Raw genomic sequence first — 12,734 nt, 5'->3', positions numbered from 1 at the left:
AGCTGCTGCACTTCCACTCTTGTGAGAAACACATGCTCCAGGTCTTTCAGAACACGAAGGCTGCTAGAAAACAAACCATTTGTACGTGGTGTGTAAGCTGCCTACTGCATGTAACCCCAGTAGTTGGTCTCCCTACTCTTCTCAGTACTGATGTGTAACTCAGGACTACACCTTGGCTCTCAACCATGCCTCCTCCTGCTCTGCACTTCCCGCACCAACAGAGCAAAACCCCTTCAGGGAGCACTGCAGAGGGACTGCAGGTCTGAGGCCAGCTGTCTCACATTGACCTTCATAAAGAGACTTGCCCCTTCCTCAGTTCAGGTCTTCAAAAAGCATCCTTCTCCTTGGTTCAGAGTTCAAGGGCACACCAAAGCTCTCTCATACTTTGTTTATTAAAATCCCACCCTATATTTAGGCTGTAGCACTTCAGTCACATTAAGCATGCTGTCTTTCCTTTTGGCAGCAGCCTCAGATGCTACATTAAGTCTCTGAAAATCACATCAATTTCTTGCTCTTTTTCCTGAGCACTTTAAGACTCATGACTGCTTTTAAAGAAAAGCTGCATCTCTCCTCTGTGGCCTCAGGCTCCCAGGGTCACACTGCCACAGAGCTGTGAAGGCCTGGCCCCCCCATCACAGGGTAGCACACATCATTATCCCAGAACAATCTGGACCCATCTGCTCTTTCAGATTTCCACCTAGAAGTGCGATATGGGAACATGGTGACAACCTAATTTCTTAGCTAAGAAATACTGGTGAGGAAGTGTCAGTCCTATATGAACACATATTTCTATCTCCGGTAGAGATTCTTGAGTCAATCTCACTTTTTACACGAACAGCTCGGCACCAACACCAGAGGGGGCTCTTCCAACACTACTTGTCTAACAAAAATAAAGGCCACTGGCCCCGGTGAAAGCAGCTAAAAATGCATTCATTTGAAACAAAATCCCATTCTTTAAGGAGACAATAGCCTACACCTGTCATTTGTAAGCAGAAGTATAATCAAACATATCAAAGTTGGCCAACAAAAAGCATTCATTCTAAAAGAACCAAAAAAACCGTGTAGCAGTTATAAAATTAGATCAACACAGAAAGATCTTCAGGATGTATTTTTAACACTCATGCTTTAAGCTGTGGAGGAAACCCTTTACTGAATTTTGTTCCTCACAAACTGCTGTGGAAGTGACTTAACAGCAATTGCAAATCCAATATACAACATTGCAACAAGTAGGAGAACTCATGGTAAATTTATTTTCATGCACTAATCTAGAACAGGACGCATGAATTAACCCTTGGATGAAAAGGACTCATTTAAATGTGAAGTGCATCTGCAGAACAGCAGCTCTTTTACAGAAGTGTCAGGTCTGACAGAACGTTCATCTGGGACAGCGCTTTATCAGCAGCAAATTTGCAGAGGAATCTCAGTAAGGGAAAACACACTCCCTGCTAGGCTCTCGTGACTGCTGCTGAGTGCCTTATCGTGTCCTGAGGCAAAAGTGCCACTTGCTCTTTAGGAGTTTAGTTGATTTTTCTTCCAGGAACTAACTCCAGCCTTTCTCACACACTCTAACATCAGCAGGTGAACACAACACTGCCAGACACAGTGACTGCACTGTCTCCTTTTTACAGCTGCCTTTCTCCTAGGCAGACAAACACCACTCCAGTCTATTACCATAACTTCTCTTCAGTGCCATCTCACAGCAACAGTCATTCCTGAAGCCTGTTCTAGCTCTGTCCTAAATCTAGTGCAGATTTTTAAAGCCGGTCTCCTCCCAAGGGGAATAAACTACAGATTTATACAATTCCATACCAATATTTTTTTAAGTCATCTATTGTTTTGCGAGTAATTCTTAATGCTTTTTTGACTGCAGAAGAGCTGATGTCTCAGAAGATCATTGTAACTTGCGCAGCTCCATCCTCTCCCTCCTGTCAGGACAGAGTGGATCTGTAGCTGTACTGACCCCAGAGACTGCCCGCTGCAGGACCTTGGAGCTGGGACAGCTTGGTGCCTGCAGGAGGAACAGTCCCCAGGGCTCCCACAGGCAGGGCACAGAACTGCAGCCTGAGATGAAACCAGTTCTCTGACCTAGTCTAGTCTCAAGAATCAGTATGAGGATTAATTTGCTTATTAATTAGAAGTTTTAATTGAAGCTTGACTTCAAAACTTACTGAAGTTCTTTATGCAAGACTCTCCTAGGAGTCACCTCCAGCATTCACTGACGGAAATTCACTGATTTCCAAGGAAACCTTTCTCTGTTAAAGCATTATGGTATCATTAATGTAAGGAAAGCAGCAAACATTTTTTTCAAGTGCAACAGCATCATCTTTCATTCATATCTTAAACTCCACAATCCATTTTATTGGAACATCCCTTATAAATCAGTATTTTCATTCTTTTAGTTGAGCCTCCTGAATCAGACTACAATCAACTATTAGCCCTTTAAGAGAACAAAAACTGGTTTAGCTGCACACCTGTTAAGATAACCAATCCAAACAATGCTCATTCTAGCTCTGTAGTGGAAGAAGCTCAACTGGGAGGACTGAAATTAGAATTTTGTTCTACCATTGCTAGACAACTTCATCACTACAACCCAACTTCAGAACACTACTTCAGCCTCCTGTGCAGTCCTTTCTTCTTTCACTCACCATATCCGGAAAGATCTGTAACTTGCTGTCATGCTACTGAAATAGAGAGCTTTGAAATCAGGACATTAGGATAATCCTGTTACTACCCCTGCCCCAGATACCAGGCAGCTAATTTATACTGAATCATCTTCCATTAGCTAGAGTTTGGTGAAAGTCAAAGGAATAGTACAATGTTTCTGTCAGCCTCCTATCACCTGGTTAGGTCTTTGTTCAAAATAATGATGCATAAATGCCAGTGCATTCTCAGCACTGTAGAATCACAGGAAGTCTTTTCCCTTGGCTGTAGGTCACAGTGGAATGACTCTGCAGTCATCACGAATATGGCTTTTCAGTCACAACTCATCGACTGTTCAGCATTTTCTGTGCTGACAAAGCCCAGCTTTTGACACTCTGTTCCCAGACCTTATAAACTCAAACCTGTTGAGTGTCTCCACAGGCAACAGGAACATGGAGAGTTTCACTTGTCTCTCCCACACTGACCCGAGTGAACCCAAGTGATGCTGGTGTGCTGGAATGATTTCTATGCACAGAATGCTGATAAAAGGAGCCCCTTGGAGCCCCATATTTAGTCTGGCCCCCACACCAGTGGGGTAGGCACCACTGAGGACAAAACCGCTGAAAATGAACAACTTCCTTGTCACTTCCACAGCAATTTATCTATTAATACATTTGTGTATGGAGATACAAGTAAAATAATTGAACTGTAAAAGCCACAAACAATACTCACTCTTACACAGTCACTTACACATGCACAAAGTTTTTTTGCAGCAGTCCTCTACCTGATTAACTAAGCATAAATAACCAGGTTTAATCATATTCAGACACTTCAATATAAGTCTCTGCAACACCAAATAGATTAATTTTTTGCCACATGAAATAATATGTTCTATTTAATAACCAATTACTTTTTTAACCTGGAAACATACACTACTTTTATTCTTGTTGCAAAAGTTTAACATGATTTTACGAAGTTATTTTATGCAGAATTTATCAATAACTGAGTCAACATGTTATGAAGATTTTAGCTGCTCATTGTTTCATCTTACCTGGAGACTTCTTGTTTGCTCTAGCCTGCATCAGATAGGACTGCCGTGGCAGCAGAGGCGAGGACGGCAGTGACATTGAGACTCCTTTGGCCAAGTTTGTTCTGTAAGTGTCCTGGGAGCCTGGCTGCTCGCCACTGGGGAAATCTGCATTGTGGCCAGATGTTGCTGTAACCTGCAAGGCATTCTCTGGGCAGCAGTCACCTGCTAAAAATAAAACTTTGTCATCTGTTTGGAGATGTGCCAAAATAAACAGCCTAGAGTTGCACTGAAATATAAGTATTTAACACAAGAAAACACTTGCCAGCAACAATTGAGCATGACTCGCCCTACTGTGCCACCTCCACTGCAAAATCCAGATAACCACTGGGAAAATGTAAATACACAAGTAAGCAACATTCCAATTTAATGTAAAAAAGAGAAAAAAGGGGAAGAAAAACCTCACTTTCAACAGTCAGCACTTTTCAGATTCCATCCTTAGGGTCAACATCAAGTTCCCTATGAACATAAAAGTATTTTTCAAACTGAAAAGGTGTTTTAGCATCACTGAATTAGCATGAAAGCCAGGACTATCTGAAATACTGTTTACCGAACTAGTTAAAGGAGGGTTGGGTTACCCCTTACATGTAATGAAAAGGTGGATTACTAATATGTACACTCAGAGATGGGCAGTCTAAGATTTGTTTTCCCACTTTCAGTGCTAGTAAAGAGGCTAAGGATTTCCTTTCTCTGTTCTTTTGAAAATTAAACTTCTACAACAGCCAATTTAAACACAGATTTAACATTGGTGATATTATTTGTTTCAATATAGAATATGTGAGTTTGCTTCAAAAGATGTTGAAAAACACAGTAAAATAGTAATACAGCTAAATGTAACTAGAAAATACTGGAATTCCTGTTAACAGCTTTTTACTAGCGACATATCCAGGCTGCAGTTTGGAATCTATAAGTATTCCAGGTGGACTGCTGAGGGGTTGGGGTGCAAAAGGGTTGACACATCCACCTGCAATTCCTTCATTTCTATTTTTCCTTTTATGATGACATAATCTGTGTAATTCATTGCCTTCTTAGTAGACTTTCGAATTTTGAATTAATTTACTTGTCTCTATTGTATATGAAACATTACAAACATGGAAGAGAGCTGGATGGAGCTAAATAGCTCTAATCAGTAAGTTAGGAGTATTTGATCATGACAGCAACCGGAAAGATATTTTACAGTCAATACATAGAGACACTACTGCATCTTAGGAATTTTCGTTCCAGCAGTACTCTGGTTTTTCTTTTTCCTGATGCTGTGGAGAGCAGGCTTCCATGACTCAGAATCTGAGAGCTGTATGACTTATAAGACAAAAATGTAAAATGTGTACCACAGAAATTCCCCTTTTTAATAATTTCATTTCTTAATTTTACAATAAGCCTTTGCACATTACCACTCACATCGCCATGGTGTTCAGACAGAGCAGCTCTTTGAAGCAAAACCCACACCTTGAGAAAACCCCAGGCTTCAGCCTAAGGGTGTTGTATCCTCAGTGATGGTCAGTGTATTTGAACAGTGCTGCATTCTGCTGAAGCAGTAAAACCCTTGTGTTAAGTGTAAAATGGTTATGGTACAATGGAATAGCAGACACCTATTAGACAAGTAGCATTCCAAGAAAGGAGGAACAGCACCCTGCTCCTCCAAGCCGTTTCTAAAAAGCTGTTAAACTCAAGGTAATAGACCAACGCCACACCTGCGAGCTCAGAAACCATGCACACCAGGAATAGCAGGGAACCAGCAGATCATGTACACCACAGCCCCTGGAATGCTGCCCCAACCATGGGCCCAGACCAGCTCTTCCCCAGAACTCCCTGACAGCCCAAGAACAGCTCCAGTGGAAGCCTGGCACAGCACATGTCCCTCGCTGAACAGGCCAAGGCACCGAGGTTCAGCAGGGACAGGGCCAGGGCCGGCTCCGAGGCTCCCTTCCCTCAGCAGGGACAGGGACAGAGCCGGCTCCGAGGCTCCCTTCCCTCAGCAGGGCCAGGGCCAGGGCCGGCTCCGAGCCTCCCTTCGCTCAGCAGGGACAGGGCCGGCTCCGAGGCTCCCTTCACTCAGCAGGGACAGGGCCGCTCCGGGGCTCCCTTCGCTCAGCAGGGACAGGGCTAGGGCCGGCTCCGAGGCTCCCTTCCCTCAGCAGGGACAGGGCCAGGGCCGCTCCGAGCCTCCCTTCGCTCAGCAGGGACAGGGCCGGCTCCGAGGCTCCCTTCCCTCAGCAGGGACAGGGACAGAGCCGGCTCCGAGGCTCCCTTCCCTCAGCAGGGCCAGGGCCAGGGCCGCTCCGAGGCTCCCTTCACTCAGCAGGGACAGGGCCAGGGCCGCTCCGGGGCTCCCTTCGCTCAGCAGGGACAGGGCCGGCTCCGAGGCTCCCTTCCCTCAGCAGGGACAGGGACAGGGCCGGCTCCGAGGCTCCCTTCACTCAGCAAGGACAGGGCCAGGGCCGGCTCCGAGGCTCCCTTCCCTCAACAGGGACAGGGACAGGGCCGGCTCCGAGGCTCCCTTCGCTCAGTGGGGACAGGGCCAGGGCCGGCTCCGAGGCTCCCTTCACTCAACAGGGACAGGGCCGGCTCCGAGGCTCCCTTCCCTCAGCAGGGCCAGGGCCAGGGCCGCTCCGGGGCTCCCTTCCCTCAGCAGGGACAGGGCCGGCTCCGAGGCTCCCTTCCCTCAGCAGGGACAGGGCCGGCTCCGAGGCTCCCTTCCCTCAGCAGGGACAGGGCCGCTCCGGGGCTCCCTTCGCTCAGTGGGGACAGGGCCAGGGCCGGCTCCGAGGCTCCCTTCCCTCAGCAGGGACAGGGCCAGGGCCGCTCCGTGCCCGGGGCCGGCTCCGAGGCTCCCTTCCCTCAGCAGGGACAGGGCCGCTCCGGGGCTCCCTTCGCTCAGTGGGGACAGGGGCAGGGCCGGCTCCGAGGCTCCCTTCCCTCAGCAGGGACAGGGCCAGGGCCGCTCCGAGGCTCCCTTCCCTCAGCAGGGACAGGGCCGGTTCCGAGGCTCCCTTCACTCAGCAGGGACAGGGCCAGGGCCGCTCCGTGCCCGGGGCAGGCTGCCCGGGCTCCCTGGGACACTGCGGTGTCCGCGCCTTAGCGAGCGCAGAGCCGAGCCCGCGGCACCTCTGAGGGAGGCACAGACGCGCGGCCTGGCACGGCAGCATCCAGACCCGCACCAGGAACCTCATCTGTGGCTGCCTCCAGTTCAATTACACGTGGGATAACGAGGGGTGCCAAGCTTTTTACGTGCTTACATCATCCTTTCCGAAGTCTCTAAATCCATCCCATTTAATCGTGCACTTTCTATTTTGTGTAAACTGGACTGATGACCAATCTCTACATTTCATCCAAATAACATGAAAATTGCTGTAACATACCTGGCTCTACACATGACAAGACAAACCCAAAATTACCAAGCTTGTGGGATTCACCCAGTAATAGATTACGCTTCCCACACAGCAATTTAACATTAGGGAAACAATACTAGAAAAATGCATAAGAAATACCTGTCAAAATACAATCTGTTAAAATGCTCAGATACTAACAGATGTCACACAAACACAAAACCCCAAAATTACCCCACAAAAATACTTGAAAATTACATGACATTGCCTGGTATCTACCAGAGTATGAAGCAGGCTGCGTCAGTTCTGGAGTGGAAGTTTGTTGGTGTAAAACAAACACATAAAGGAAGGTCTGGTGAAAACCCACTTCCATTTTTTAAAAACCTCTGAGTTGTACATTTTCCACTGCGAAGCAGCCTCTGGACAAAAGCCTTGCACAAGCATCAATCAACACTAGAGTTCTTACTCAGTGGTCAATGCAACCACAGAAATAAAAAGTTTGAAAAACCACACACAAAAAGCTTGGAGAATGAAAACCAAATCCCAGTTTAGCTGCACCTAAGGATGCAACTGATTGGCATAATCTGATTACAAACTATTTTTTTTTTTCCCCTTAGATACAAAGAGATACAAGGATGACTGACTACAGTAATGATTTTGTAGAGCTTAATATTCTAAAAGAGAACTTGAACTTTAAGATCAAACTAATCCTATTTAATAGGGAGGATAACTAAAATGGAAACCTTCACACCTGTCTATATCAGTATTAAACATAATAAAATGCATCTAATTCTTCATTCAATATAAGGTGCTTAGAAACCAGAAGAATGCCACCTACATTACCAGGAATTCAGATCACTTTTTAGCATGAAGGAATAGGACCACTACCTTTACAGCAGTGAGAGCTTAAACAATGAACATGCAGCCTCTTTGATCCTGGATATTGAGAGCAGCCACAGAGAAAACTGTTCCATGGATTCCCTCAACAAGCCCTTCTGGGAAAGCCTGTTTTGTCTTTCTCTCCTTAACCTTTCTACTAAAGTGAAGCATGACTCTCAACCCACTTAAGAAAAAAATCTGATATAAAATCATGTTACAATGGAAGAAATCCTAAATTCTGTAGTTCTGTTTCAGATGTGTTAAAAAGAAAAAAACATGCAGGATGCTGCTGCTGACCAAGGCTCCCCGTGAACCCCACGAAGTGAAGGACACCACCACATCCAACACTGATGTGACTACACTAGCACTGACAGTCTTAACAAAGTCCACTCTGCTCCACAGGATGTGCTTCACCCTAACAAATATTTAAGAAAAGATGCGACCCTACAGACAAGTTCAGAAGGAAACTACACGTGGGAAAAAGAAAACAGTTGTAGGAACAAGGAAAGCCATCCAAACTGGAAAGTCCCTTCCAGAACAAGGCATCTCTATGTCTAAGCAGTAAGAAACTGTGTAAGGATTACGAAACCCAGTGGGTTTGATGGTCTTTCAATAGAACTGACAGGCAAGTGTACACAGAACTCTGTAACCTGGCTCAGTGACCAAGTATAAGGTGCTTCATTTTTATTGTAGAACAGTAAGCACTGCCCTTGAAGGGTTGTGTCTTTCAAACCTGAAATGCTTACATGCATGTGTGCGCTTGTACACACAGCCAGCCCAGCCTCAGGAGAGGGCAATCCAGGAGGCCTGGGGAGTCCAGTGTCCCAGTCTGTGCAGTCACACAGTGCACACACTGACCAGGAGCTGCAGAACCACTCCTGCCACGCGCAGCCATCCACAGCCAGCCTTCTGGGACAGGACACAGGCTGCTGGCATGGAAAATACACGCATGAGGGGAGAGCAGCATTTAATTCTTCTGCTCTCGAGACTCTGGGAAGACCAGAAAAAGAGAGAAACTAGCATGGAATGGGAAGAAAACGCATTATGGCCTGAGTAAAGGAAGCAGTGAAGTGCAATGAGTGAGAAACAACCCAGCAAAATTAGAATAAATGGTTTAAATGGCCAACCTTTGCCAACTCTGCTTGTACTTTACATTATTTGCTCACTTTCTGGCATTTATTTCGGCACCCTGGATTATTTTATCAGTACACAAAATATTAACATTCTCCTGTAGCTCTTAAAGAAAAAAAGAAAGAAAACAGGGAAAAATAGGGGTTATTCAGGTCACTGAAGTAATTTGCATGTGTTTTAAGGGCCGAATTTTTTTTTGAGGGGTGCTGTTTATATGTACATGGGATACATCACTGGAATTAGCTTCTGAAAAGACATTCACCACATTAAATACTGAGTGCTCAGCAAAAAAGCTTAAGCTCTTAAATAACTGACAAGAGCAGCTGAAAGTGGGCAAAGCAACACAAGATAATCAAAACCAGCTCCATATTATAAGCATGAAACAATGCTTCCTCTGTTGCAAGGTATTTCTAGAGTAACAACAAAAAGTCAAACTGAAACTTAAAAGTATTCCATTCCAAGTTCAATGTTCCAGACAGTGAATGTGTACTTTATGCAGCACAAATGTCCTTTGCTCCTAAAATTCAAAGCCTAATATCACAGAGCATTTGGACAGAAAAAGCCAATTGAATTTACATATTTAGATTTTAAAAGGCAAAGTTATTTTATTTAATGGCCTTTCAGTTTTCCAGAATGGTACCTTGATGCTGTCAGCTGGGTTCAGAGTGTATTAGGCCAAAATGCTGAGTTAGATGTAATGCAAGACAGGGCTGTTAAAAGCTGCATTTAGCTGACCACAGTCAGCTGAGAATCAAACCTTTACTGCTACAGGCAAGTAATTCTTAAAACACTCAGTTTTAAAATAAAGATTAAATAGCAGGTCTGGGTCTTAAGAAAAAAATAGGCTTTTCTGCACAGCAGCTTCACTTTTCAGAGTAGCAATTTAGTTACCAATAGCAACAGAAACAATAAATAAAAAACCAACCAAACAAAAAAACCCAACAAACAAAAAACCCCAAAACCCAGTAACAGTGAATTTCAGTACATTTCTGTTTATCATTCCAAGTGCTGCCCCAGTGCTGCACATCAGGCTTGTAACAGGGGCCTTGGCTGAAAGGAAAAGGAGAAAGTAAAACAGGGGTGGTGGAGCCTCATACAAGCGATCACAGCTCATGCCTTTAAAAGCCATTTTACTTATGAAAAAGAAGACTAAGTATAATCTCAATTTCTTAATTGTATCTGATTATGTGAATAAAAGAGAGGAAATTCTGAATTCTCAGATTTCATCCAACTTGTTCAGTATACAATATTCCTAAAGGGCAAGGCAGACAAACAAAGGTAACTAACGATATGCCAGTCTGCAATGGAACATAATGCAGAAATAAAGCCTCCATTCTATACAAACATTCAGAAGTCTGTATACCCATACCCATACTTAAGCCAAAGATACTTACATGAAGATACCTGAATATAAGAAGGAAATTAATGCAAATGAAAACTAAGTCTCAAAGAGTACTGAAAAAAATTAGGTCTGATCTATCAGATCTGAATCAAACAAGACACAGGAAAGATTTATTAATATGGACCCTTTTGGCAGACCAAATAAGAAAAAAAAAAAATCTAAATATTCAGGCAATTACTCCAAGTCTGATATATACAAATCCATAAGTACTTCAATAACTTTTATGTCAGAAACCAAAACCACCCGTCTTGTTTCTCCAGATTCTCTGCCTTTAAAGCTCTATGTTGCTGCATTCTAAACATCGTCTTTTTGTTGACATAATAATCTGTCCCTTGTTATTTGACCACTACTATTAATATCTAAGAAGCCCTGAAGCTGGAAAACCTGAAAGTCCCAACTACTTACCACACTCTATTTCTACTGACATCAATGAAGTTTCCAGGCATACCATGTACTACATTTGATGTTCAACTTCTGATGGGATTTAGTGCAGAAGAACACTGCAAACTAAGCACAATACTGCCATTATTCGTGTTCCTTCAGGCCTGATATTGGGTCAACAGAACGACAATGGTCACGCTACTACAAAACCATCTGAAATAACTGAGTATGTTCTGTAGAAACTTAACATACAGGATTTTATTTTCTTTTTAAATTAACGTACATTACATGTATTTTATACTGAATGAGCTTTTGCTTGGTTAGTAAAAAAAAAAAAAGCAGATTCTCAAATGCAAGCGAGTTGCTGACTTTGGGACAGTTAAAGAAAACAAATATAATTATATACTGGAAAGCAGCTGGCAGTACAGGAACCCAACAGGAAATACTAATAAAAATTTATCTCTGAAGCATTTTTAAGCATTTAAGAATGAGTAGCTGTGTAGAATTTCTAAACCAATCATAATTAAGAAGTACTTTTTGTTTATATTCTGAAGCTTATGTATATTCTTTATACTACTCTTCTAGGCACAGACAGGACTTACAGGTAACCTAGCAGAACTTGAACAACAGTCTTCTGGCCCTGATTGCTTGAACTGTGTCACTAACACACAGAATTTCTATGCTATATTAAAATAAAACAGCCAGCTGCTTTCAGCTGAGGCCAGAGGCAGAAGATCTCCTTGTGGTTACAGAGGTCAAGTTAAAAACCTCAAGGAAATAAACTGGTCAACAAGTTAACTATGAGAACACAGGAGAGAGCAGAAACACACAATTCTATGGTAGGTAGAAAGAAACGCAGGGCAGAAACAGACAAAGAGCTGGGATTACCTTAAATGTAGAAAATAAGGTCCATTAACAAAGCAAAGCAAAAGCCAAAGAGCAAGGAAGGAGAACACACACCCTCAGCAGAGGGCACAAGGTGGGACAGCTCTGCCATGTCCACTGGAGAGACACCTCCCCAGCAATCTCTAGAGGACCTGGAAACTTTGGAAGAGTTTAAAAAGACAACATGGATTGGATGACAATAAGCTAACAAAGAGGAGATAGTACCACTTTTTACTTGTTTCTGTTTACTCCCTTCCTGCTTGGTTTCAAACATTGCCCAAACCGTTTTCTGTTACTTTAAGGTTACAGGTGCAGACTGTGGGTTTTTCCCCCCCAGGTTCTGTCCTTTATCAAGTATGTACATTACTAATGCAAAGAAGGACAATAGAAAAGAAAAATCAACCTACAGATAGTTATTTCTGTTGTATGGAAATAACTATGTCTGAAGGGCTGTAAAGACAGGTTTCTCCATGCTGCAGAAAACCAGAAAAAATCTGGATGCAGAAAAAGTTTTATGTCTGTGTAAAAAATTTAGTTTGTTTGAAATTTTGTTCATTTGGCACATCTGTTTACCTAAGATGGACACCAATCACCTTGTCTTCAAATCCACATTTAGAAATAACATCCCTAAGTTTTGCTTGCAAAAGCTGCTCTACAAGTAACTTGCTGCCAACACAGCTCTTTTCACCTGTGTTCGTGTATGTTTGCACAAATTGATAATTACATACGTGCAAGTTTAAACACACTCATTTTGCTTCATTCAGATTGCATCTAATTCTACAACAGCCACCTACCTACCTATCAACACCTCCCAGCCACATCCAAACAAACACATTTTAAAATGGGTTTATTACAAAACTGTTGTAGAAGAATTTCTACTGAAGCAACTTCAGGGTCTGAGCCCAACTATGTATCCATAACTACTGCTTTTGGTGCTGCTTGAGGTATCATTTTTCCAAAAGTGACATTCCCACGTGACAGCCTTCCATCTGATCAAGGCAGA

General features: G+C 43.5%; 1 protein-coding gene across 4 annotated transcripts in view; it reads right to left on the bottom strand.

Annotated features, from left to right (window-relative positions):
• TANC1 (tetratricopeptide repeat, ankyrin repeat and coiled-coil containing 1) overlaps positions 1-12,734 on the bottom strand; it is a 59,907-nt gene that overhangs the window by 29,824 nt on the left and 17,349 nt on the right. For 3 of the 4 annotated variants that reach the window (XM_066554004.1, XM_066554005.1, XM_066554003.1), the window contains one exon: positions 3,692-3,895. In XM_066554004.1, the coding sequence (XP_066410101.1) occupies positions 3,692-3,895 (204 nt within the window). The remainder of the gene's footprint in view (positions 1-3,691; positions 3,896-12,734) is intronic. The other variant, XM_066554006.1, reaches the window with a different exon arrangement.

Source organism: Molothrus aeneus, chromosome 7, assembly GCF_037042795.1.
Source record: "Molothrus aeneus isolate 106 chromosome 7, BPBGC_Maene_1.0, whole genome shotgun sequence".
NCBI lineage: Eukaryota > Metazoa > Chordata > Aves > Passeriformes > Icteridae > Molothrus > Molothrus aeneus.
Note: the sequence above shows the minus strand (reverse complement) of the source record. Positions and strands in the feature narration are given on the sequence as shown.